The 26,932-nt window shown below is 49.6% G+C and overlaps 2 protein-coding genes across 7 annotated transcripts in view; one reads left to right on the top strand and one right to left on the bottom strand.

Moving 5' to 3' along the window:
• Positions 1–6,628, bottom strand: part of PFAS (phosphoribosylformylglycinamidine synthase) — a 21,528-nt gene extending 14,900 nt beyond the window's left edge. Inside the window, exons 1-4 of one of the 4 annotated variants that reach the window (XM_072821209.1) lie at positions 6,489–6,628; positions 3,365–3,430; positions 640–818; positions 421–556 (exon numbers count right to left, since the gene is read on the bottom strand). In XM_072821209.1, coding sequence (XP_072677310.1) covers positions 421–556; positions 640–781 — 278 coding nt within the window. In that variant the 5' untranslated portion in view covers positions 782–818; positions 3,365–3,430; positions 6,489–6,628. Of the gene's footprint in view, positions 1–420; positions 557–639; positions 819–2,109; positions 2,357–3,364; positions 3,431–6,488 lie in introns of those variants that run through there. The other 3 variants (XM_072821210.1, XM_072821208.1, XM_072821207.1) reach the window with 3 other exon arrangements.
• CTC1 (CST telomere replication complex component 1) overlaps positions 6,615–26,932 on the top strand; it is a 21,688-nt gene continuing 1,370 nt past the window's right edge. Inside the window, exons 1-19 of one of the 3 annotated variants that reach the window (XM_072821212.1) lie at positions 6,720–6,889; positions 10,630–10,793; positions 16,080–16,317; positions 16,468–16,679; positions 17,420–17,564; positions 20,163–20,447; positions 20,560–20,688; positions 21,220–21,452; positions 21,568–21,745; positions 21,836–22,036; positions 22,509–22,635; positions 23,176–23,290; positions 23,424–23,745; positions 23,843–23,932; positions 24,198–24,391; positions 25,596–25,684; positions 25,778–25,952; positions 26,254–26,331; positions 26,761–26,905. In XM_072821212.1, the coding sequence (XP_072677313.1) occupies positions 6,857–6,889; positions 10,630–10,793; positions 16,080–16,317; positions 16,468–16,679; positions 17,420–17,564; positions 20,163–20,447; positions 20,560–20,688; positions 21,220–21,452; positions 21,568–21,745; positions 21,836–22,036; positions 22,509–22,635; positions 23,176–23,290; positions 23,424–23,745; positions 23,843–23,932; positions 24,198–24,391; positions 25,596–25,684; positions 25,778–25,952; positions 26,254–26,331; positions 26,761–26,905 (3,153 nt within the window). In that variant the 5' untranslated portion in view covers positions 6,720–6,856. Of the gene's footprint in view, positions 6,890–7,281; positions 7,428–10,629; positions 10,794–16,079; positions 16,318–16,467; positions 16,680–17,419; positions 17,565–20,162; positions 20,448–20,559; positions 20,689–21,219; positions 21,453–21,567; positions 21,746–21,835; positions 22,037–22,508; positions 22,636–23,175; positions 23,291–23,423; positions 23,746–23,842; positions 23,933–24,197; positions 24,392–25,595; positions 25,685–25,777; positions 25,953–26,253; positions 26,332–26,760; positions 26,906–26,932 lie in introns of those variants that run through there. The other 2 variants (XM_072821213.1, XM_072821211.1) reach the window with 2 other exon arrangements.

Here is a 26,932-nt window from a genome sequence, read left to right on the forward strand (position 1 = left end):
CCCCACCGAGATGATGGATCCTGCCTACCGCTGTCCCACTCACCTCTCACCTCTATCTCCCTCACCACTGGCCTCTAGCCACAGACCTGGGCACCGAGAAATCTGCTTTTGAGGGTCACTCAAATCAAAGCGGACCTGCCTTCCAGTATAAAATGCTTTGATTTCTACTCAGAATGCAATCTCTTTTACTTCCAGAACATGCCTGGTAGCTGGCTGAGTCTTTCAAAGACATCTTCCCAAATGGGGAAGCCATGTGCATGGCTTTCTAAGCAGGGAGTAGGATGGAACGAAGAAAAAACAAGTCTTACCAAAGGTCACAGTAAAAGGAAGAAGAATGGAAGTGGAAGGGTGGGCAGCGGGTTTGGAAGGGAGCTTTGCCTGAGAACATGGAAAGCATTTACCCTGGGCTGAGACACTCGCCTGGGCCCAACCTCCAGCAGCAGGTCACTAGAGTCGGGATGGAGCCAGGACTCCTGAGCAACATCACCCAGTAACAAGGGGCAACCAAAAAGCCACATCAGCTTCTTCATCTCTTCAGCGTTTGGGGGGGACTTGGCTGCAGGGAAGACAGGACAGGGACATCTTAAGACACTGCCTGGCCAGGCACACCTCCCTGCAAAATCCAATACTTGGCCCAACCTGTCCAGTTCACATTGTAGCACAACTCTGTCTTGACAGACTGCAGTGCTGGCAGCTTCCCTTGGAGCTTCCTTTGAGTGTGTTCTGAAGCTGCCCTCTCATGGCCAGAGGGATGGACATAGAAGTGAAGAACAGAGGTCATCGCTGGAGTTGTCCGTTGTGGGAAATGACTTAGGTCCCTGAAAAGTAATCAGCTACAACTTGTCAAACTGATTTCAGATTTCAAAGACAGCTGAGGCTCTGGATGCGTTAGGGATGGGGGTACGGGAAATAGGGGCATTCGGAGAGACAAGATACTCTGAAAAATGGAAGCTTGGGGGGGTCTTCATCCTGCAAAACATGGGAACAGAGAAAAAAAAAAAAAACATGGGAACAGAGTAAACAGGTACACCCTTGACACGTGATCCTTGAGCACTCCCACTCTGCCAGGCCCCAGGCAAGGTCTCAGGAACATGGCTGTGAAGACAAAAACCACTTCTGCCTTCAAAGAGCTTACATTCTATTGAGGGAGACTGGCAAGCACCCAAACATTTCCAGTCTAGGGTGGTTAAGGCCAAGAGACTGTGGCTGCCAACCCAGCACTTGATTTGTTAGGGAAGACTTTCTGGAAAAAAATAGCATCTAAGTGTAAACCTAGGATGAGCTAGACTGGGCCCAGTTGGTGGAGTCAGAAGACACCATCTCCTGGTATGCCTCTACCTTCTGACTGTTCCTTCTCAGGCACCTGCTGGGGACCTGTCCTTCACTCTCTCGTCTACATGCTCTTCCGAAGTGACTTCATCCACACTTGTGGCTTCATTTTTTTTTTTTTTTTTAAGATTTTATTATTCATGACAGAGAGAGAGAGAGGCAGAGACACAGATAAGAGAGAGAAGCAGGCTCCCTAGAGGAGCCCGATGCAGGACTGGATCCCAGGACCCCAGGATCACACCCTGAGCTGGAGGCAGATGTTCAACCACTGAGCCACCCAGACGCCCCTAATTTTATTTGTATTTGTCTTTCTAGTACCTGACATTTCAATTTATTTAAAACTCTACGTTCTCCACTAGAACCAAACCCCCACGTGGGCATGGGCTGTAGCTATTTTATCTCCACTGGATTGCCAACAATAGGTGGAGCTCTTGACTTTTGGTGCTCCTGCTCACTCAGGCTGGAGTCCTCCCTAGCTCATTCTGATCGCCCTTTATAAAGCTAGGCCTCCCACCTACGCCTCTCTTTATATCCTAACTGCCACAGGATTGCTTCAGTCTATACGGGCTCCAAGAGCGCGCAAGGGCAGGGCTGTGTCCATCAGGGCCGCACCCCCAACGACTAGCAGGACACAACCGAGGCAGTCGGCGGGCTTTTTGTGGGTGGGAGGAACCGCGCAAGAGGAGGAGACTTAACGTAGGGGTGCGGGGGGGGTGCTCCCCTGCCATGCGTCTGCGGATGGCGCGCAAGGCCACACGGCAGGGCCCCAGCTGGACGCACCTCGGCCTGCCCGGGACACACAAGTGGCCGGGATCAGGCGTGGGGTGGGGAGAGAAAAGGATGCAGCAAGCAGGGGTGCGGGAGCAGGGCTGCGGGCGCCAGTCATACGCACGTGTAGAAGGCAGTAATGGCCACAGGTCACTGCGTAGCGTACCTCCGCGCCGGGCGGCATCCAACGGAGTCCTGGGAAGAGGCGGGGCCTCGTGGCGCCCCGCCCACTTCCACCCGCCACCGCGCAGGCGGGCGGGGGCTCGCAGGCCAGGACAGCGCGGGTGGCCTAGCTCAGAAATTAAATCTCGGAAGTTGCCGTTTTGTGTCCTATCCCTGGTCCCCGTGCAAACCGTGATGGAGGCAGAAACTTGTAATGCAGGAAACGGAATGAGAAGCTTCCTTTTTGTCCAGAACTCAGTTTCCCTCTCCCTCCTACTTCTGCTCCCTTCCACTTTTTTGTTTTCTCCATGGATGCATTTTTTTTTCTTTTTAAGATTTTGTTTATTTATTTATGAGACACAGAGAGTCAGAGAGAGAAGCAGGCTCCCAGGACCCTGGGATCACACCCTGACCTGAAGGGAGACACTCAACCACTGACCCGCCCAGACATCCTGGGATGCATTATTTTTTAACCGGTAGCAGAGTGGGAGGCCTGCATTTTCAATGTTCACGTTCTAGCTCCGGTAACGATTAAACAATGGCAGGAGCGTCCATTAAGGCACGTGACCAGTTCGCGTTGTTGGATCTTTTCAGAAACCCCGTGTAACAGATGTGAGAGCTGGGGCGGAGTGCCCTGACTTGTTTCCTAGGATTTTGTAACTTAGACACTTAGTCCTTTCTGCCCAGATACATATTTTTTTTTGTGCATTTTCAAAACCCTCAATGATACGTAAATACGATGGTTTGTATCCGTCAGGATCCTATCAGAAAGCAGATGGCACAATCAAGAAGGTTTAATCAAGAATTAGGTAGAGTATATTTATGGAGATACGGGCAGGATTTAAGAGAACAGGGGCACCTGGGTGCCTCAGTCCCTTAATCGTCTGCCTTTGTTTAGGGTCATGATCTCAGGGTCCTGGAATCTAGCCCCATGTCCGTATCCCCCCTAACAGTGGGGATTCTGCTGTTTTCTCCCCCTCTCCTCTGGTGCAGGCTCTCTCTCTGAAATAAACAAAATATTAAAAAAAAAAAAAAAGGATTAAGGGAACAAATTACAGTGGGGGCACCCAGAGCATAGCAATGGCAGAAAATAGAAAGTTCTTACCATCTGCACACTTAAAGGGACAAAAGGAGGTAATAGTGCTGCTATTCAGCTGCTACAGAGGTGGAGCTGAAGTGGGAAACAAACAAACAAAAATAATAATTAAATTTCCTTACTACCTACTACCCACTGACAAGTCCTCAAAACAGGCAGATTGGAGATGACTGGGTGGCTCAGCAGTTGAGCAGCTGCCTTTGGCTCAGGGCGTGATCCCCAGGGTCCTGGAGTCAAGTCCCCCATTGGGCTCCCAGCATGAAAACCTGGTTCTCCTGCCTGTGTCTCTGCCTCTCTCTGTGCCTCTTATGAATAAATAAATAAAAATCTTTTTAAAATTTTAAAAATAAATCATGCCAGTGACGGGGGTAGATATCCAATACAGCTTTCTTTGATCACTGTAGCTTAAATTCAACACTCCCTCCTATGAACTATCAAAAGTAAATTCGAGGAGTGGTGCCTGGTTGGCTCGGTCAATTAAACGGCTGCCTCCAACTTGAGTCATGATCCCAGGTCCTGGGATTGAGCCCATGTTGGGCTCCTCAGTGGGGAGTCTGCTTCTCCCTCCCCCTCCTTGTGCTCTTTTTCTCTGAAATAAATATTTTTTTAAAAAAAGGTAGATCCCAGGATATAGGGCACATCTTCATGGATTTGGTAAATGAAAGCAGTCTTCTGAGTCGAGAAAAGCAAAAGGAATGATTAGGTTTGGGACCTTAGGCTTTGACAAGGGCGATCTTTTGGAGAATTTGTTGTTTTGGTGGAAAGGGAATAAACATCTCTGATGTCATCATAGGAAACAACTGCAAAGATTCACTTCATAAAGAATATGAAACCACAGTGCACTGCATAACTAGTTCATGCAATGAGAAAGAGAGCTTACATCAAATGCGTCGTTGAATTAATGGATACCATAACTTGTAGAATTAAAGTCTTTATTTCCTCTTAAATGATACCTAGAGCATTCTTATTATCTACAATGTTTATGTTTACTATATTTTGCTTATCTTCTCCCAAAAACAATTTGAAGCTGCTATAAGTTTAAAATAATTTAAAATGCCCCTCTTTCACTTTCCCTTATTTTATTTTATTTATTAAAGATTTTATTTACTTATTCATGATAGACAGAGAGAGAGAGAGGGGCAGAAACACAGGTAGAGGGAGAAGCAGGCTCCATGCCAGGAGCCTGACGCGGGACTCGATTCCGGGACTCCAGGATCACGCCCTGGGCCAAAGGCAGGCGCTAAACCACTGAGCCACCCAGGGATCCCCCCCCCCCAATTTTATTTTTTAAGATTCTATTTATTCATAAGAGACACACAGAGAAAGAGAGGCAGAGACATAGGCAAAGGGAGAAGCAGGCTCCAGGCAGGGAGCCCGATGTGGGATTTGATCCTAGGACTCCAGGATCATGACCTGAGCCGAAGGCAGATGCTTAACCACTGAGCCACCCAGGCATCCCTTTAGTTTACTTTCTTAAGGAGTTTTCAAATTATTTGACAGAGAGAGAGAGAGAGAGAGAGAGAGCACAATCAGGGTGAGTGGCTGGCAGAGGATGGGGGAGAAACAGGATCATGACCTAAGCTGAAGGCAGATGCTTAACCAACTGAGCTACCCAGGCACTGGACCTTATTTTATTTTTAGACTTATTTGAGAAAGAGTGAGAGAGAGAGAGAGCATGAGCTGGGGGAGGGCAGAGGGAAACAGAGAAGCAGGCTCCCTGTTGAGCAGGGCTCCCGCCCAACCCAACATGGGGTTTGATCCCAGGACCCTAAGATCATTACATGAACTGAAGGCAAATGCTTAACAGACTGAGACACCCAGGCGCCCCCAAATTTTATTTTTTAATCTAAGTATAGTTGACATATATACTGTATTAGTATCAAGTGAACAGAATTATGAACTAACAGTTATATACATTACAAAAGGCCCACCACAATAAGTGTAGTTCCCATGGGTCACTACACACAATTATTACAATATTATTGACCATATTCCCTATGCTGTAATTTTCGTCCCTGTGACTTATAACTGGAAGTTTGTATCTCTTAACCGTCTTCACCTCTTTCAGCTATCCACCTCATCTCCCTTATTTTACCTTTTTAAACTCCTGTCTTCCCTTCCCACAGCACTGACTACCTTGCATTTCTTTTCACCATAGTGCCTCTGTGCTTGTGGCTCTTCCATCTGTTCTCTCTCTCTCTCTCTCTTTTTTAAAGATTTTATTTAAAAAAAAAATAAAGATTTTATTTATTTATTCATGGGAGACACAGAGAGAGAGAGAGGGACAGAGACACAGGCAGAGGGAGAAGCAGGCTCCATGCAGGATCAGGGACTCAATCCCAGGACTCCAGGATCACGCCCTGGACTGAAGGCAGGTGCCAAACTGCTGAGCCACCCAGGGATCCCCTCTCTCTCTCTTTTTAAAGATTGTATTTATTTATTCATGAAAGACACACACAGAGAGGCAAGAGACACAGGCAGAGGGAGAAGCAGATCCCTTTGGGGAGTCCTTGATCCCAGGACCCTGGGGTGAGCTGAAGGCAGATGCTCAAACCCTGAGCCACCCAGGTGCCCCCCTTTCTCTTTGATCCCCATCATTTGAATCCTTCATCTTTTCCAATCTTTTACTGTAAAGTCACCTCTTCATTAAGGCCTTCTGCATATAAAAAGGACACATTACCCCCTGCATTCCCTATTTCTCTTTCAATAGCGCTTATTCATAATTGTCTACACTTTTTTCCTTCCTTCCTTTCTTCCTTCCTTTTAAACTTGTCAGTATAGGATATAAGCTCCATGACAGCAGGGAATTTTTTTTTTTTTTTTTTAATTTTTGTTCACTGCTGTACCTCCAGAGCCTGGAACAGTACCTGGCGCAGAATTGCATGAATCCTGTTCCCTCACCGCCTACCAAGCCATGCAATGATTGGTTGGTTGGAGGCATTAGAAACAGCAAGAGGCTTTCACCCAATTGATCCACCAACATTTAGCAGCGAGCACTGTTCTAGGTACCCGAGCACAAGGATACATAGAATAAATAGGATTAGCGCTTCTAGGTTATTCAGGGGTTAGTGGGGAAACAAAGATTGAGGGCACTGAGTCAAGGCCGTAACACAAAGATGAATGATGTGCTCACGTTGCCCTGAGGAGGCACGACTGTCTGCTTGGCAATACCGGGGAGGTGGAGGTGGAAAGATGCTCCGGGGCGACCAACCAGGCTGGCTGCCTCCCCAACTGATTCTCCCCCAAATTCCCCAACCCCTCGCCCGAGCGGGGGATGCCTGACAGGAAGTCACCGCGGAAGGAAGTGACGTTGCCAGAGCAGAGGGACTGCCGCGGCGGCTGCGCAGAAGGGCCCGAGCACGCCGGTGGGAGGAGCCGGTGGGAGGAGCCGATGGCGCAGCCGCGGCCGCGCCCACCGATGACGTCACCCGGCGGCCTTCCAGCCAGCCCTCACGCGGCGGCCGTTCGCGGGCTCTCCCAGGGCGTAGCCGCGGGCGCATCATGGAGGCCAACCCGGCTCCAGTTCCCGACTCCGTGAGTGCGCTCCTCCGTCCCTCGTCCCCGTTTCCCTTCTCGTCCTGTCCCCTGCAGCTGGCTGCTTGGCCTGCCTTCGCTGGCCTCGCCCGGGCGGGGAGGGGGGCGCCCTGCGAGGCTGCTCGTCCTTCTCCCGTCGCGCGTTCTGCGAACGCATTTGTTGGTGCCCGCGGCGGCAGCTGTGAGCCTCGGACGCGTCCCGCCCCCTCTCCAGGCGTCCAACCGGGTGGGAAGCGGCGGGCTGCCTAAGGGCGAGCGGTGGGGCGGGGCGGGGCGGCCCGGGGGAGGCCCCTGACGCGGCTGCAGGGGAAGGGACGATGGTACACCAGGAAGGCGCGTGAGACCCCCCAGCGCGGGTTGGGGTGAGCCGGGCAGAAAAGCGCCGACGGAGCTTTCAGAACAAGAGATTCAACGGGAATCTTCGGAAAACCTAAGTTCGGTCGGGTGGTGGTGGACGGGGTGACAAGCCGACCGGCTCCTGAGTCTTTTGCTGAACAGCGACCTTAACCTTCGGATAATGGGGAGTGACTGCGGGGTGGTAAGCAGAAACGCGATTGGATGAGATTTGCGTTTTCGTGTCCTGAGGTAGCAGTGTAGGTGGAGAGTGCCGGTTAGGCGGCTGTGGTTGGAAAGCGGGGAGAGACGATGGTGTCCTCGACCTCGGCAGCAGTGTTGAGGGTCCAGAAGTGGAGACTGAGGAAACGAAATATATGAAGGAGGTAGAATCTAGAGGACTTGTGTAGGGAAAGGAAGATGTTAAGGAGGACTTGGGGTTTCGGGGTAGAATTATTAGGTTGAGGATGCTGTTTGCTGATTAGTGAATGTTGGAAGAGGACTGGGTGGTTTGGATTTTGTTTTGTTTTGTTTTTAAGGTACCTGTAGGTTGGGCAGGTGGAGAATAAGCAGATGGATATAACCAGAGCGAAATAGAGAGAGCTCAACTGAAGTGGCATCTGTGGACATACAGTGGCAGAGGCCACTGAGGGGAAAGTGTATAGTGTTCTCAAACTTCAGCTTACATCAGTATGATCTGGGGAGCTTATTTAAGATACAGACTCCTGGGATGTCTGGATGGCTCAGCAGTTGGGCGCCTGCCTTCCTCTCAGGTCATGATCGCAGGATCCGGGATTGAGTCCTGCTTTGGCTCCCTGTGGGGAACCTGCTTCTCCCTCTGCCCGTCTCTCTCTCTCTCTCTCTCTCTCTCTCTCTCTCTCTGTCTTTTATGAATAAATAAATAAATCTTTTAAAAAAATAAAAATTAAAAAATAAAATACAGACTCCCAGGGCACCTGGGTGGCATAGTCAGTTAAGTGTCCGACTCTTGGTTTCTGCTCAGGTCATGATCTCAGGATTGTTGTATCAGCCCTGTGTCACACTCCCTGTTCAGCCAGGACTCTGCTTGAGATTCTCTCTCCTTCTGCCCCTCTCCCCACTGGCACTCTCTCCCTAAATAAGTAAATAAACAAATCTTTAAAATATAGATTCCTAGGTCCCCCCACTCCTGTTAGGATTTTGATTCAGTGAATGAGATCCACGAATTCAGTTTTAACAAAACTTAGGGGATTGTGAGGCAATGGCACCACTTTGAAAAATAGTATTCTATATGCCAAGTAGTGGACAGGTCCTCAGCAACTATAGAGGAAGACAAAAAGTATGAGAGTCTGGGTGAGGCTCTCATTATGTTGTTGAGGCAGTGCTGAATAATGATGACCTGGTCCAATTTGTTTTTCTGGTTTTTAGATTTATTTATATTTATGTTTTTTTATTTATTTATTTTAAGATTTATTTATTTTTGATAGACATAGAGAGAGAGAGAGGCAGAGACACAGGAGGAGGGAGAAGCAGGCTCCATGCCGGGAGCCCGATGTGGGACTCGACCCCGGGACTCCAGGATCACGCCCTGGGCCAAAGGCAGGTGCTAAACCACTGAGCCACCCAGGGATCCCCTTAGATTATTTTTAAACAATCTCTGCACCCCACATGGGGCTCAAACTCAAAACCTTTAGATCAAGAGTCATGTGCTCCAGTGACTGAGCCAGCCAGGCACTCTGATCTGGTCTAGTTTTGACAACGATGACCACAGGTGACAGTGTTTGGCTAAGGTGGAGTGAAGGTGAAGCTTAGTGGTAGAGCTGTCCACAAGGACACAAATCAATAGAACCTGAAGACGGGTTTCTCAAGCTACTAAAGATTGAGTGAATGTGGAGGACTGACCAGAAGGCTAATAGAGGAGGAACAGGGATAGAGCTGTAATGGTTTAGAATTAACACTGGGGGTCTACAGAGATAAAAGTCCTACCCCTCAAGGTCTGTTCAATGCAGAATTTTATTTTTATTTTTTTAAGATATTATTTATTCATTCATGAGAGGCACATACGGGGTGGGGGGCAGAGAGAAGAGCAGGCTCCATGTAGGGAGCCCGATGTGGGGCGCGATCCCAGGTCTCCAGGGATCACGCCCTGGACTGAAGGCGGCGCTAAACCGCTGAGCCACCGGGGCTGCCCAATGCTGTCAGAATTTTATTATTATTTTTTTAAGATTTATGTATTTGAGAAGAGGGAAAGAGAGCCCTTGCTGTGTCATGGGGTGGGGGAGGCAGAGGGAGAGTCTCAAGCAGATGTGGGGGTCTCGATCTCATGACCCTGAGATGCTTAACTGAGTCAGCCAGGCACTCCTGTCAGAAACCTTAAATAAATAAAGCAGCCTGATATTGGAAATAGGCCAAACTGGTCCCCTTCTCTAGAGCTATCTGTATAAAGAGGCATCTAGATGTCCAGAATGTGTGGTAAGTATACAAAGGTGGCTCATGCCCTCCTTAGGAAGCCTACATCTCAGCTGAAAAGAGAACACAAAACAAATCCAGTAGGATTGCATCTTACATTGATTTAGCTTATGGGAATTCAAATGTACATATTTGACTAAAGAAAAGAATGATTGGGGAGACTGGAGGGCTCAGCCGGTTAGGCGTGTGCCTTCAGCTCAGCTCATGATCTCTGTGTTCTGGGATCCAGCCAAACGTCAGGCTCCCTGCTCAGTGAGGAATCTGCTTCTCTCTCCCCCTGCTGCTTCCCCTCCTCATGCACTCCCACTCTCTCTCAAATAAATACAATCTGTTACAAAAAATAATTATTAAAAATTATACTTTGCCTATGTTCTTTTTATATACTGCTTATAATTAGGCATTTTTTAGTCTTGTATATACTTATTAGTGTATAACACCGTGTCTTATTTATGAGCAACTTAAAGGATTTTTTCCAAGGGTGATTTTGACTATTTTTCAACTTGTTGGCTTCAGAACCACATCCCACATAACATGGGACACCCTTGTGCTGTACCTGATGATCATTGCTGTTTATAGAAGTATGTCATGGTGCTGTGGGAGCTCCACGATGGGAGCAGCATTTAGTCTGGGATGGTCAGAGGGGGGTTCCCAGGGCAATGTATATTCCCGTTGAGCATGTTAAGGATTGGTATGGGGTTTGTTAGAGAAAGAGGTAGGACCACCCATACAGCTGGTTATCAAGTGACACCTAGGAGAGAAAGAGGTAAGACCAGAGCTGGGTGGCCAGTGGCCTGAGGTGTGACCGGACTAAGGCTTCTAAGGTTTCTTCCGAGTTCTAAACTCTATGACTTGTTTATTTACATGCCCGCTTAATTTCTTTTTTTATTATTGGAATCCCAAAATTCCGTGGATGGGCAGGATGGTTAGGAACATGTTTTAACTAGATTCCCTTTCCTCAGGAGCAAGCCTGGCTGGAGGCTGCCCAGACCTTCATCCAAGAGACCCTGTGTCCCGCTGGCAGCGAGCCTGATGTCCAGTTGACTCAGTCGGTACTTGACTGTGTGAAGACTGTCTGGTTGTCCCAGGGAAAGAACCAGGGTTTTCCCTTGCCCCTCAGCTACAGGTAAGGAGAGGAGGGGTTCAGGAGTTTTGGGACTGACAAGAAAGGACCTAGAGTTAACAGTTAACAAGGGGAAAACAGGAGGGGCATTTGATGGGGGGTGGGGGGGGACGGGGTGGGGGTACGGGGCAGCGCAGGGTAGAACGTGCTCTAACACAATCCCCTCTGCCAGCTTTTCTGTCCTGCTTCAAGCTATTTGCCTTTTCCTGTAGCTCTCCAAATTGACTGAAATCAAGTTAGGAACAAGGAGAAGAGGGAGGAAGGGGAAGGCAGAAAATTTGGAAAAAGAGCTCTGATGGTAGAAAGGCTGAGATTCGTGTGTGTGTGTGTGTGTGTGTGTGTGTATGTGTGTGTAAGTGTGTGTAAACTAAGGTACAGAATTAAGATGTCAGCAAGTGCAGATAGTTGTGTTTAAGACCAGAATTTCAAGTCTTCTGAAGGTGTTTGTGTTTTTTGTTTGTTTTTTAACAACACTAACATTTTTGAAACTCTTCAAGGCTATGTTAATAAAGAATTGGAAGAAAAGGATTCCAGGGCCAAATAAGTTTGAGAGACAATGGATACAATATAAGCTTCTCTAGGGAAGTCACAAAGGTCATTAGCATACTAAAGGCTCTGAAAGTCCTCTGAAAAGAAACCTGTTTACTCGAAGTAACCACTATTTCAAATGTGGGTGTGTTTTTTTAAGTTTTTATTTTTGTTATTACCTTTTTTTAAGGAAAGAGAAAGAGGGCAGGGAGGGGCAGAGGGAGAAGGTGAGAGAATCCTAAGCAGGTTCCATGTGGTCCCAGTGGGACCTGACCTGAGATTCGATCTCAAAACCCTGAGATCGTGACCCGAGTCAGACGCTTAACTGCCACCAAAGCACCCCTTAAGTCTTTATCTTAATTCCAGTGAGTTAACACAGTGTTTTGGCTTAACATTTTAATTATTTTTTTCCAAATTTTTCTTTAAATTCTGGCTAGTTAACACATAGTGCAGTGTTGCTTTCTGCTTACATGAGTACGGGTGTTGACCCGTACTCATCACCACAGCTGCCCTTAATACCCACCACCCCTGTAGCCCATCCACCACCCTCCTTCCTCCATCAGCCCTCAGTTGTGATCTGTCGTTAAGTCTCTAGGGGCCCTTGGGTGGCTCAGTTGGTTAAGTGTCTGCCTTCAGCTCAGGTCATAATCCCAGGGTCCTGGGATCAGGTTTTGTGTTGGGCTCCCTGCTCAGTGGGGAGTCTGCTCCTCCCTGTCACTCTGCCTGAAACTCCCTCTCCTTCTGTCCTCTGTCAAATAAGTTAAAAAAATCTTATTCCCCCCTCCTCCCCAAAAAAGTCTTAGGGTTTATTTTCCTCTCTCTCTTTTTTAAAAATATTTTATTAAAGAGAGAGCCTGAACAGTGGGGAGAGGGGGAGGTACAGAAGCAGGCTCCCTGCTGAGCACAGAGCCTGATACAGAGCTTGATCTCAGGACCCCGAGATGATGACCTGAGCTGAAGGTAGACACTTAACCCAAACCCACTGAGCCACCCAGGTGCCCCTTCCCATAAGTTCATCTGTTATTTTTTCTTAAATTCCACATATGAGTGAGATCATGTGGTACTTGTCTTTCTCTACCTGACTTATATCACTAGCAATACACTAGCTGTATTCATGTCATCACAAGATTTCATTCTTTTTGATGGCTGAGTGATATTCCATTGTATACATAGGCCACTTCCTCTTTATCTATTCATCAACTGGTAAACATCTGGGCTCTCTCCACAGTTTGGGTATTGTTGTTAACGATGCTATAAATGTTGGGATGCAAGTGCCCCTCTGAATCTGTATTTTTGTATCTTTTGGATAAATAGTAGTGCAATCACTGGATCGTAAGGTAGTTCTGTCGAATGTGGGGTGTATTATTCCTGTTTCTTTATATTTTTATTACACACACAAACCTATCTCTGAGCCATGTAATGTAGTTTTGCTTATGTCTTGACTTTCTGTAAATAGCACCGTACCTTATATATCCTCTGCAGTTTCCTTTTGTGCTTCACATGTTCCTGAGATTGACTCATGTTAAGAGCTCTAGCTCATTTATTTCCACTGCTGCATGGTATTCTGTTATGTGAGTGTATGTATCACTGTTTATCCTCTAAAAAATAAAGAAAAATGAAAGCCTGTTTAGCTTTGTTTAATTAGGCATTTCCCAGCCCTACGCAAGCATAAGGTATTTTTCTCCCTGGATTTACATTGTGCACTGCAGTGTGGTGTTCACTCGGCCCCACAGTCTGTCTCCAGCAGTAAAGGCAAGGGATCTTGAATGAGAAGACAGCTTAATTGTACTGTTATGTGAACATCATTTTCAAAATTCTGAATAGTTTTCTTATCCATGGACTTTGTTATAAACTGATGGAAACTAAAAATGCTGGTCCACCAGACTGTAAACCAACACAGGCTGCCTCCGTTGAGCAAATGTTTCCTGTGAAAGCCCTCCAGATTCATCAGGGTGCTTTTTCACGCTGTGCATGGTCAGTACTTACCGCTTAGCTTTTATTTTTAAAATTTTTTTAAAGATTTATTTATCATAGAGAGAGAGAGAGAGGCAGAGACACAGACACACAGGAGGAGGGAGACGCAGGCTCCATGTTGGGAGCCCAACATGGGACTTGATCCCGGGACTCCAGGATCGCGCTCTGGGCCAAAGGCAGGCACTAAACCGCTGAGCCATCCAGGGATCCCCTGCCGCTTAGCTTTTAAAAACCTTAACATTTGCCATGTTTGCTTCAGTTCTTTTTTGTTTTGAATATTTTATTTATTTGAGGGAGAGAGAGAGAGAACTCATGCACACAAGCAGGGGGAGGGGGAGGGGGAGGGGCAGAGAGAGAGGGAGAAGCCGATTCCCACTGAGTAGGGAGCCCAACCTGGGACTTGATCCCAGAGCTCCAGGATCATGACCTGAGCCAAAGACAGATGCTTCATCACTGAGCTACCCAGGCACCCTGCTTCAGTTCTTTTTTATAGGCAGTAAAACATTACAGGTTGAGTGGAGTGTCCTCAGTGCTCTGTCCCCACCCACTTGTTCCCTACCCTCCCTGGCAGCACCCACTGTTCTGAAGGGAGGTATAGGCTCAGTGGGCACACATGCAACCACTCCACTGGCCACTTTCACTCTGCATTCCAACTGGCAGACTTGTGCCAAAGGACACACGTAGCAATGTATATGTATATCCTGAGCCTTTCCCCAATCTGGTGTTTATCTTATTAAAAAGGTGTTTTTTGTGTGTATCTGATACCTTATTTTAATCCCAAAGGAATTTCTCAGGACACACTTACCTGGGGTTTCTTTTTCCCCTTTGTAACTTCTCATTCTGCTCCACTGGCTTCACGTTTTCCTTTGTTCCTCCAGTTTTTAGAACTAGTAAGGTTAAATACGTTGTTTATGTAAACACAGAATGAAATCTCATTAGAAAACTCCCTCTAGCATGGGACAGATTAGTCGTGGTTGAGGAGGTTGTGATTGCCGTGAAGCCTCATGCAGGAGGGTTAGAGTCTCCCACAGGTGAGCTGGATATGTGCCTAGTGGCCTCTGTGATCATATTCTAATTAAGAAAGATCCAAATTTCTCAAGATTCTGGTATTACCAGAATAGTGGAGGGGCACCTGGGTGGCTCAGTCCATGAAGCAAACATCTGCTCGTCATGATCCCAAGGTCCTGGGATCAAGCCCCACAATAGGCTACCTGCTTGGTATGGAGTCTGCTTCTCTCTCTCCCTCTGCCTGCCACACTCCCCGCTGCTTGTGTGCTCTCGTGCTATCTCTCAAGTAGATAAATAAAATCTTAAAAAAATTGAATAATGAAAAAGTGGTAAGTCAGGAACGGTTAGGAAATTTGGGAACTCTTTAAAGTTTCTTATTCTTGATAAGTGTAAAATATATTTTTATGTTTGTGTAGAAGTGAGGAATCCGTACGGAATGGTGGGCAAGGATAAAATAGGAATTACTTGACAGGGTTAAAGATTTTATTTATCTGTGTTTCTCTTCTCCTTTGTGGAGTGCCTGCCGTGTGCCAGGTAGTGTGGTAAGCATTGCAAGCTGGAGAGCAGTGACAATGCAAGGATCTGGGGTTCTCACTTTCAGTTTCCTTACCTAGACCCTGAAGAATCGGGGAAAAGTGACCCCATCCTGTTTTCTGTCCTGAAGGTTCCTAGGGGAAAGAGACCGCTCTCTCCAGCTGCCTGTCCTGGGCCTTTAGAGAAGTAGAGAAACACAGGGGAAGAACCTGGACTTTTGAGTGAGACACCCCTGGCTTTGCCACCCACACCATAGTGTACCTGACCTCTTGAAGTTTCTTCATTGGTGGTGATAACCGGGGTTTTTGGTGAAGCTGCAGTGCATTCCTGAGCGTGAATGGACCCGTTATAGTATGTGCATAGACTAGTACTCAACACGTGCTAGTCTCCATCTTTGCCTTTTATATTCTCCAAAGCCTTTTGGGAAAGAATGAAGCAGATGTGGAAGGGGAGTGGGCCACCCAGGACAGCGTTCCCAGCTGTTTGTACTCCCACGGGGGTGATGTTCATGAGTATAAGGAGGAGGGTAAGTTGTGACGGTTCGTACCTTTATCCTTTCTCTTCTGTTCAGATGATCATGAGAAGGCAAGTGTGTGGGAGAGTGGGATGACAGATGTGCATCCGTCACAACCTTGAGAAACTCACCATTACTTAGCACATTCTTGGTGCCTCACTTTGCCATGGGTGGCAATGAGCAGTGTTGCGAACCTTGCCTGGAGAATGGCCGATCTCAAGCATCTTTTGAGATTTGGGAGCTCTTGATACTGACTCCTGCTGAGTCTCTGCTTCCCCGCTGGTCTCAGGTTCTGTGATATCCCAGATGAGGGAGGACACCTGGCTGGGGTTGCTGAGGTCTGGCCAGCAGGCACATGCCCTAGCGGCCCTGTCAGGGTTCTCCATGCAGTGGAGAGCCGAGATGCTTTCAGGGATGCTGTGTGTGGTCCGGCGTTCTCCCCAGAGTCTGCTTATCCCCTCAGACTGCTGGTGCACCTCTTCCTTTGTCTAGGCCCTTTCTTTGCCATGTGTTGTTCAGAGTGGCATTGGACCTTGCCTTAGGACACCCCCCAGTCCTCGGGCCCAGACCTCATCCTCATGTCTTAGGCTCTCAGCCCTGAGGCTCCTGCCCTTTAAGCTCCTCTATTTTCTTTTATCTTTCCTTGGGAGCTTGGGGAAATCATTGGGGTTGTGGGTAATTCCTAGACTTGGATGCGGCTTTGCAGGACCTCTGTTTCCTTCCCTCTACAGCTTTGTCTCAGTGCAGGACCTCAAGACCCACCAGAACCTCCCATGCTGTAGCCACCTGTCCTGGAGCAGCAGTGCGTACCAGGCCTGGACCCAAGAGGCTGGGCCGAGTGGAACCCCCCTCCCACGGGAGCGGCTGATACTCTTAGGGACACTGACAGACCTGTCGGGGGACTTGGAGCAGGAGTGCAGGAAAGGAGACCTCTATGTAAAAGATAACACTGGTGTCTTAAACTGTGAGGTGAGTAGGAGGGTGAGGGTCATGTGTCTCCAAGCCTCACAAGGATGATGTCTAGGGAGCGAGGCCATTAATTCTCTGAGAGGAGAAAGGTAGCAGAGTGTGGGTGGGATGCTAGGGTCCTGGTTAACTGTTGCTCTTGGTCTTTTCTAGCTCATAGATCTGGACCTGTCTTGGTTGGGTCGTCTGTTTCTGTTCCCCAGTTGGAGTTACCTCCCTCCTGCCAGGTGGAGTTCTTCAGGGGAAGGACACTTAGAGCTCCTGAGTGCTCCGGTACCAGTGTGCCCCTCCAACACCAGCCCTGGCCCTCTCACCCCGCTCCCTGTTCTCTACCCAGAGACTGCTTCCCGCTTGCTCAGGCACAGGTAACCCTTCCTTCCCTCACTCTCTCAGGGAGGCTAGAGGGCTGTGAGACTGGGAGGAAGGCGGGAAAGGTCCTGAGAGCCATACTGGTAGAGTGTTCCCACCTGAGCCAAAGGGAACCAGAGGGCCTCTCCCAGATGTTGAGTGCCGAGTCTTCAAGGGACGTTTGCCTTATCCAAGGTCAGGACGAGTTAGCAGGACGTCTTCACAGTAATAGCTTTGGGCCAGGGAGATTTTATTTTATTTATTTGACTTGATTTTATTTTTTTAAAGGTTTTATTTATTCATGAGAGAGAGAGGCAGAGGCAGATGAAGAGAGAACAGCAGGCTCCCCTGGAGGAGCCCAATGCGGGACTCAATCCCAGGACCCTGGGATCATGCCCTGAGCCAAAAGCACACACTCAACCACTGAGCTACCCAGGCATCTTGGGCTAGGGAGATTTTAATTTAATTTTTTTTAAATTTTTTATTTATTTATGATAGTCACAGAGAGAGAGGCAGAGACATAGGCAGAGGGAGAAGCAGGCTCCATGCACCGGGAGCCCGACGTGGGATTCGATCCCGGGTCTCCAAGATCGCGCCCTGGGCCAAAGGCAGGCGCTAAACCGCTGCGCCACCCAGGGATCCCTGAGATTTTAATTTTAGATGACTACTAGGTTATTTACAGCAGAAGGGCAGGCATCTGTGGGAAAAGGGGAAATAAAAAATGGGCCTTCTGTCTTAATCTTTCTTCCTTGTCTAGAGGCAAGCTCAGAGGTGTGCAGCCAAACCTGGCTGGGAAGCTGATTCGAGTGAGCGCTCTGGTGAGGAGTCAGAAGAAAGCTCACTTTGTCTTGTCTCTTGGCGGGTCCTCCCCAGCTGGCAGCCACGTGTCCATTGTCGTGCAGGTGAGGATTGGGGTGAGTGCAGGGTTCTGGAGGTGGTGTCAGGACTTTTAGCTGGAAGGGGGATCATCAGAGCAAAGGCCTCACAGGCAAAGAGTGCAGCTTTGGGGAGGGGAGCCACTTCCTGGGTGGCGGGGAGGACAGTGCTGTTGAGGGGGTCCAGGTAGCGTTGCTCCCACACACATGAAGTAGGGAGCACATTTTTCTGCTGTGCACCTCATTTGACTAGACAACTTTCATATTGTGTGTGACTGTTTCAGAATCTGTCAGAATCACTTGTTTTTCCCCTTATTAGCAGGATGCAAGAAAATTATTCATCTTAGCACCTTTAAGACTTTTGAGTATGTGTACTTTTTTTTGGCTACGTGTACTTTCTAAAAACTAGGTGCTTTTATTAGTCACTCTTAGAATTGTTAATTTTTACACTATTGTTTTATAACTTACGTAATTTTCTGAATAATGTTTTAAAAGAGTTGAAGACAAAGAGTAAAAGGGTTCTTATGTACATAACAAAAAAGGGAACTCAGATTTATTAGCGCTGCTAGAATTCTGTGTCTGGATGTGTCAAAAGCTTGAGTGACAGTGATTAGCAGGTAAAATAACTGAAAATGCTAAAATTAAAAAATGCTTAGGGCCTGCTCCAATTTCTGGTCTTGTTTCTCTTCCTCCTGGCCAATAGAGGAGCTTCTGTATTTTCTGTACGTTAGACTGTTTCAAGTCTCCTAGAGCCCGCTGGCAATGCTGCTGAGGGTGGAAGTGGCTCAGGGGTGGAGTGATCTTGCTGTGTTCATAGGCTGCTGCAGACATATTGGAGACATACTGTCACCCTGGATGACCCCAGGGAATCTCTTCTGTGATGGAGGAGCTGAGATCATCATCTCTTGCAAATGAAGGACTTGACTCTGAAAAGAGAAGAGGTTCAGGGTAACTGCTGTGCAAGGCAGTCAGGGATGAGAGGCTGCTGAACAGTGACCATGGCCCCACTGGGAAGGGTCTGGTGCTGGGGTGACATGGGTCTGATTTCCTCGGGTAGGGCTTTTGTGTTCAAAGAGGAGTGAAGGGTGCCCAGGAGAGCAGAGCTCGGGGTCGGCATTCAGATCCTGGCATTCAGACAGGAAGGGAAGGGCCCTGGGGTCTGAATATAGGACAAGGGGCTACGATGTTGGCCGTCCTGGTGCAAGAAAGCATAGTGTGCAGAGGGCAGTGGGATAAGAGCAGAGGCACCAGTATGCACTTGCTGGCTTGCTGAGTGAGACCACTGGTAACCACTGGTTCTGCATAAGCAGTAAGCCTGCATCAGGTCCCAGCAACACCCGTGCCCAGGTGTGATGCCTGAGGTCTGATTGGCAGTACCCCTGGTTCTAGGGTAGAAACGGAGGTCTGTGAGGTTTGGGTGTCCTGAGTTGGCAACAGGTTCTGAAGCCCTGCGAATGGCAGTGTGCTGTGTTGGGCCTGTGGGAGGAGCGCGCCCTGGAAGGTTATTCCATTTGGGGATGCTGTTTCTTGCCCTTCTGCTTGCATTTCCTCAGCAACCACCTTTTGCAATCCACATGATACCCTGCTGTCCCAGGCTTATTTTATTTCCCTACTTTGACAGTTTGTGTTTTCCTTTATTTTTATTTATTTATTTATTTATGATAGTCACACACACAGAGAGAGAGAGAGAGGCAGAGACATAGGCAGGGGGAGAAGCAGGCTCCATGCACCGGGAGCCTGACATGGGATTCGATCCCGGGTCTCCAGGATCGCGCCCTGGGCCAAAGGCAGGCACCAAACCACTGTGCCACCCAGGGATCCCTGTGTTTTCCTTTAAAATGAAGTCTCCAGCAGGTCACTGCTAGGCATTTTCTCTCTCCTCTTGGCTTCCATCTTGTGTCATGCAGCTCCCAGGAAAGTTCCTTTTCCATCCTGGCTGATGTTCTCACTGCCTTGCTCATCCTGAGTTCTGGGCACTTTTATGTTGCTGCCTCCTGCTTGAATCACCCTTCTCTGTCTTCTCCACTTTGACAAACCAGAGATACTCTTTAGGGCCCTATGCAGATCCCGCTTCCTTCACTAGGCCTTCCCACTCATTTCTACCCATCCTGACTTTCTTGGTCTTTCCCCAAGACTTTGCTGAATGTGTGTTGTTTCTGATAGTAGATCGTATATGGTTCCTCGATGTTACTTGAGTGTGTGTCTCTGTTCCCCAGAGGGTTGAGATACGTTGTGATGGAGCGACCAGTCTCTTGTATTTCCCTTCATGGCTGTCCCAGTACTGAGCTTGTGGTACCCCATACGTATGATTAAACAAACCAAAGTAGTTTGTGTGTTATGGGGTAGGATGGGAAAATGGAAAAGCCATGAGTTTGGGGTGGAATGTTTCTGTATCTTGGAGGAAGTTTTAGGGCTGGTTCACATCATGAGGGAGGAATTAGGAAATATTTGGTATCTCCTCTGAGAGGAAGCAGATCCAGAAGGTTAATATTTAATTGGCAGACAGGCAGAACTCATGAGGAGCAGGTGATTGAGGTCAGATCATGATGGGAAGAGACTCTGGCAGAGGGGCAGTGTCGTGGGAAGCGTCTCATGTGCCGTGTTGCCTGCCCCTGCACAAGCCAGATCCCTGCCCAGCTGGTGTGGCACCGAGCCCTTTGGCCTGGTAGGTCCTATGTGCTGACAGCGCTGCGAGTAGTCAGGATCCGTGGGCACTGTTACCGTGTTTGGACGACCAGTCCCTCCTCCCATCTGCTGCCGCTGAAACCAGAATGTGTGCGAGAGCTGGAACTGGAGCTGGATGGTCCCCTCTTGGAGGCTGACCCTGCGCCACTCCCCATGCCCAGTAGCTCCCAAGACGGGGACAGGGAAACAGCTCTTGTCCGGAACTCAACACTCTTATCCTACACGGTGAGCAAAAAGGAGAGATCTGAGAGTTCAGGGATGAGGATGGGGGGCTGGAAATTCGGGTCTCCAGAGAGGAAAGAAAGAGGGATCAACTGGACCTTTGGCCTCTTTGCAGGGAAAGGTCACTAGTGTGCTAAGTCAGCCAGCCGGGCTCTATGAGGTGGACGGGCAGCTGGCGCTCTGCCTCGCCTACCAGCAGTTCCACAGCCTCAGGAAGGTGGTACGGCCGGGTGTCTCCCTGGAGGTAGGTGAGGGGTCAGGCCTGGTGACAGGTTCTCTCAACAGTTTCTCTGACCTTCACAGGCTGCTATGTTTTGCAGCAGCAGGTTAGGAACTTCTACAGCAAAAATGTAAAAAGATTTACGTGTTGTTGGATGGTGGGGATTGCATACTTAATACCAGGAGTGATTTGGATGGGAGCTCAGATCAGGAAGGAGTAGAGTCTGGGTCCTGGGAACATCTTTAAAGGAAGGGCCTTGGAACTAGAGGGGGAGATGCTAGAGCTGAGTCCCTGGTGGCTCTCCCACACCAGCCAAGAGCCTCCTGGCCCATAGGAAAACTGGGCGGGGCTCGTGGGGGGCAGGGTGAAGGCTTCTCATGGGGGTTGTGGGTTGTGCCGGACAGAAAGTGGAGTACAGGAGATGGAAGGAAATGGCCAGTATGTGAGAAAAGGTTTCTCTTGGCGCCAGGCAGTAGGGAACTACAGGCAACTCTCCAGTGATCATTGAGTTGACAGTTTCACCTCTGCATTTTCATTTTTTCTGCTTTTCTTCAGCTCCAGGATGTTCACCTCCTGCAGTCAGTGGGTGGAGGGACGAGAAGGCCTGTGCTCGCCCCGTGCCTCCATGGCGCCATTCTACTTCGAGGCTTTTCTTGTCAGAAGCCTGAGACTCAGTCTTTCTATCAGGCTCAGGGAGCCTCCTTGTATGAGCAGCTGGTGTGGGAACGTCAGTTAGGCCTTCCGCTGTACCTGTGGGCTACCAAGGCGTTGGAGGAGCTGGCCTCCAAGTGAGGAGGGCAGGGTTCGGAGTCGGGGGGCTGGAGGGGTTCAGGGCCAGGGGAGCAGGATCCTGGAAGGGGCACACCTCTCTGGGGCATGTGACTGCTTCTCTTCCTGGCCCAGGCTGTGTCCCCACATGCTGAGACACCACCAGCTCCTGCAGCACTCCTCTCCCGGGAACCCCAGCCTGGGGCTGCAACTCCTGGCTCCTGTCTTGGATGTTCTGACTCCACCGGGCAGTACCCGTCGGAATGCACACAAGGAGATCCTCGAAGAGCCGCATCACTGTCCCCTGCAGAAGGTGCGAGCATGTGTGGAAGAGATGGGTGGCGGAGCTGATGCCCTGAGGGACACTTGGCCGCACTATCTGGTTTCTCTTCCGTCCCAACAGTACACGCGGCTGCAGACCCCATGTTCTTTCCCCACTCTGACCACCCTGAAAGAGGAAGGGCGGTGCAGGGCCTGGGCTGCCTTTGACCCCAAGACCCTCCTGCCCCTCCCGGAGGCTTCCCATCTGACCAGTTCCCAGCTCAACCAGCGTGTGTCTTGGTCCTGGCTCTCTCTGCTACCCGCCACCTTCCACCCAGCCCAGGTAGGTGGGGCGCCCGGTGCTCAGGACTTGCACTTTAGGCTACCTTCATCGCCCTCCCATGATCTTCCTCGTCACTTTGGCGGCACCAGGCTTCTATTAGATGGCTCTGTCTCTTCTCGCCCACCCCATCTGTTCTCCCTGTGGCAGACAGGGAGGGGGTCCAACCTCACTGGGCTTACAAAGCTGCCTTAAATCCTTTGCTGGTTTCTCTCAGAGCACGTAAGGTAAAATGCAAAGTCTTTACTGTGCCCTGTGAGGTCCTGCATGGTCTCTTGCTTCTAACCTCACCCCTGCTACTGAATGTGCGAATGCTTGGGTGTTTTTTTTCATACCCATGTGAGTCCTTTGAGGTCAGAGACAACATCTTTTTTGTTCGTTCTGTAGCTAGCATTTAACATAGCATCTGGTGCAGAGTAGCTGCTGAGTATTTGTTGAACAAATACCCGATATCTTGTCCTGTATCTCCCTACAGATTTTAATTGGGGTTTTGGCAGCTTCGTCTCATAAAGGCTGTCTGCAGCTTCGGGACAAGACTGGTTCCCTCCCCTGCCTGATCCTGGCCACGCACTCTCAGCCCATCACTGACTCCCGGTTCATAGGTGTGGAGTTGGGGGTGGTGGTGTCTCAGAACAGTAGGGCTGGGGAGAGGAGGTACCTGTTGAGGTTTTCTTGAGATGCTGAGTGGCATGTGTTGATCCTTGAGCTTGGGGACAAGTCTGAGACGCTAGTATTGGCAGAGAAAAGGAGCAGGGGTTTTTCCAGCCAGAACACCAATCCGAAGGTTCATTTCTCCCACCATAGCCTCTGACGTGCACATCAGGAGACACTTCTTAGTTTGGACTCACTGAGATATATGGACAGGGACAGTTTCTTAGGTCGAGGCATTTTGGGATTTATGAGAAAATAGAACTGAGGCATTGTAGCCCAGGAGGCCAGGGGCAGCATTGGACGTGTGGCTGGGACAGTTTCCCCCTTGGAGATACCATCCCTCTGAGGTGGGGGTCAGGTCTGGGCTGTTGTGTTGTGTTAGGGGAGCAGCTCAGGCCTCGGATGGGCAGTGAGACATGCAGGGTGGTCCACTTCACTGCTCATCCCACAGTCGCCTCCTCTTGTCAAAGTAGAAAACTTTCTTTCTCTAGGCTGCTTGGTGCGGACAGAGAAGTTCCAGTTGGTCATAGAAAGGAATGTCAGAAGCAACTTTCCTTCCTATAAGGAGCTGAACATAACAGGCTTCATCCAGAAGCAGCAGGCCAGGTTGGGCCCCTGGGATAGTGGCCACACCCTGAAGGTCTGAGGGGAAGGAGCAGACCTGGTGCAGGTGGTGGAGTACTGGGGCCCGTGACACCTGTGTGCATTGCTAAGAAACCTACTCTTTGTCTCTCAACAGAGTCTATATCCAGTTCTTCCTGGCGGATGCCCTGATCCTGCCTGTGCCCAGACCCTTGATTCACTCAGCCACCTCCCTCACTCAGGCAGAGCCCACCCACCCAGAGGGTTCCCACATAGAACAGAGCCGGCTGTTCTTGCTGTCCCGCAAGGAGGCACTGATGAAGAGGAATCTTTGTCTCCCCCCAGGAGCTAGCCCAGAGGTGCCCAAGCCCATCCTCAGTTTCTACGTTTCGGGGAGCTGGCTTGGGGGCACCCAGAGGAAGGAAGGGACTGCATGGGGCCCACCTGAACCCCAAGGAGATGGGAACAAGGATCGGAAGGTAAACTGGGACTGTAGGGACCCAGGGCCTGACATCCTGTGCGCCTGGCTCCTGTCTGGGGCCTCAGCACCTGCCTGCCTCCCTTGCTTCCTCCCAGGTTCTCTTAGTCTTCCGCGGCTGCTCAGTACGCTGGTTTGAGTTCCTGCACCCAGGTCAAGTGTACCGGCTCGTGGGTCCTGGCCCTCCTGTGAGTGCCCCATTTGGTTCTTCATTCACCCTTCCCCAGAAAGCTTTTTTGGCCTGTGACGGTCTGGAGAGGGCGTGGCAGTGCCTGGTTACTATATCTACCAGGTTTCCTAGAAGAAGGGTGGATTTAGATCAATTGGAAAGCCTGTCTGAATCTAGACCACTTCCTCACCAGGCTCTGGGAAGGAAGCAAAATTGCGTCGTAGTATTTTGCAAACCTGCCTCTGGAGCAGGACACACTCAGAGAGTTGTCTTCTTGCTGACAGACCCCACTGTTGTTCGAGGAGGGGGGACCGTCATGCACACCCCACCGCCCTCTGGAGCTGGCAGGCTATGCGTCCTGCCTCACTGTCCAGGACGACTGGACTCTGGAGGTTGAGAATGGCCAGGACTTCCCAGCTGCACTGGAGAGCAGCAAGGCCCTGCCTAAGACCCCACTGGACGACCTGCTCAGTGGCAAGTAAATGTCCACCAGCTTCTCCGGCTCATGTGGCCCCTTGTTCTTCCTGCCTGCTGACTTGCTGAACAGCCTGTCCTCTGCCCTAGCATGTGTTACTGTAACAGTGTTTAGCTCCCAGAGAATGCTGTCCCCCTGAGATGGAAGGTGTGTTTCATGCCTGAGTTTTCCCTTGTACATTACTATTTTTCAGAAGATCACAAGCAAGCTTTCTCACAACTAGGGAAAAGTTAGAGCAATGAAAGGAAATATTAAAAAACACAGACATGGGAATCCCTGGGTGGCTCAGCAGGTTGGCGCCTGCCTTTGGCCCAGGGTGTGATCCTGGAGTCCAGGGATCGAGTCCCACATTGGGGTCCCTGCATGGAGCCTGCTTCTCCCTCTGCCTGTGTCTCTGCCTCTCTCTGTCTCTCATGAATAAATAAATCTTCAAAACAAAACAAAAACAGACACACACACACACACAAAAACACCAAACCATTAAAAAAAAGAACAAAGCTAAACTCCTATAGGGCAGGACCTTCCTTATTAGTGGAAGTGCTCCTGGCCTCAAGGAACAACTGTTGTCTTGGGGCAGCTGCCAGTGCAGAGGAAGCCACAGATTTTCCCCGTGTTTTCAAAAAGCAAAAAAGCCTTACTGGATTGTTCATGAAGTTTTTATAAAACTGATCACTAGTAGAAAGTGTTCTCAAGGACCCCTAATTTGAAGGAGTGGGCATGAATGCCAGCATGTGAAGCCGCCAGTGATGGGCCACCTGTTAGTTACACAGGCATATGGCACATTTGACGTCTGGGGTACTTCTGGTAAGGCCTCTGCTCACAGTGTTGTGTAGGTTTTGAGTGATAAGCTGTTTTTCCCATAAGGCCTGTTAATTTTGTCTTCTTTTTAAGACATTTCATTTATTTGAGAGAGAGAGAGAACACACGCATGCCCACCACCAGGGGGAGGTGGGGAACAGAGGGAGAGGGAGAAGCAGACTCCAGTTGGGGCCCAGTCCCAGGACCCTGAGATCATGACCTGAGTCAAAGTGGAGAGGTACCTGCCCTGTTACCTTAAGTGTGTGACTTGACACGGCTCAGGGTTTTTTTTAGGACCCTGTAAATGATGTTCTAGCAGAGACTTGGGCTCCTCCTTTTGTCCTCAGACCTCTCTCCAATCTCTGCTTTCTAATGCCTCCGTTTTCACTGTATTTCTGTGACCCTACAGCTTCACCGAGTCCCTGGTGTCTTTCTCAGCTGAGATTTTGTCACGGACCCTGTGTGAGCCATTTCCGGCCCCTTTCTGGACGAAGCCTGGTAATGCCTCCTCTGGTGGGAAAGTGTGAAGTAGAGTAGAGTAGACTCTGTGGTCTAGGCAGATGCCCCTGACCCTTCCCTTGGCTGCTGCAGGTGGTGCTCGGGCCTCCAGAGGGTGTGTGAAGCTGACTGTAGCCGTGGAGGCTGCTGACTGCCAGTCCCGCCCGCACTTGGACATCTATATCAAAGACCCACACTTGCCTCCCCCACTAGGCCTCCTTCCAGGTGCCCGAGTCTACTTCAACCAGCTGGAGAAGAAGATTTCCAGGTGAAGATCTGTGAGGCTGCTTTGCTCTTCCTCCCTACTGCTGGGGATCTCTGAAATGCCCCCCCAGACCATGCTGCCATGCTGCCACACCTTCTCTTTGATATTACTCCCCTGCCCTCTACCCTCATGAGATGCTCCAGACTAGTCCTTCCCTCGTTCCTCCCTCTGCTCAGGCCAGGGAGTATCCCTCTGGGGCTGGGGCATTGTGGGTTGGGGAGGTTGTGTCTAAGCCTATGATCCGGTGCCAGCTTCTACCTCAAATTGACTTCTTTCCTCTTCACCCTGCCTGCTGCACTTGCAGATCTCACAATATTTACTGTTGTTTCCGGCCATCCACTTACCTGCAGGTCCTGAGTTTTCCCCCAGAGACCACAATCAGGTCAGTGCCCTGGGCCCTGACCCCCAGACTACACAGCCTTGCATCTGCACCCAACATGTGGTTCCAGCTCTGGGGTTTTTGCCATAACTAGTGTTCTGTACCACAAGGAGAACATGTGAAGTCAGAGGACTTCCTCTGCCCCAGATAAGAATGCCTGCCTAATGCTTATTATTTTACCCAGAGAGATTTAGTGTTTCTAGGCTCTTGAAGGCTTTTCTGTCTAAGATGCAAATAACTTTCTTGGTTATCATCTGGGTTCGAGCTTGAGAAATCACTGGTCTGAGGTCAGGATCCAGAATGAGCCATAAGGCTCCTGGTAGAGCACAGAACCCCCTCCTGTCCCCATCCCTGTACCTGCTCAGTCCTTCCAGACAACGTGCACTCCCAGAACCCTCCTGGCTGCTCCTTGACGTCTGTGTCTCTCTCTAGTGCTCCACTGCCCCACATCTTCCTGGCTGAACTTCTGCAGGGGGGCCGGGCCCTGTTCCAGGCCAGGGCTTCTTGCCATATCGTTTCTGTCTTCAGCCTTCAGCTCCTGTGGCTGTGTGCTCACTGTACTAGTCTCTGCCCCCAGGTACGTGAGGGGATAGGCTGAGCTGGG

This window comes from Canis lupus, chromosome 3, assembly GCF_048164855.1.
Source record: "Canis lupus baileyi chromosome 3, mCanLup2.hap1, whole genome shotgun sequence".
Taxonomy (NCBI): Eukaryota; Metazoa; Chordata; class Mammalia; order Carnivora; family Canidae; genus Canis; species Canis lupus.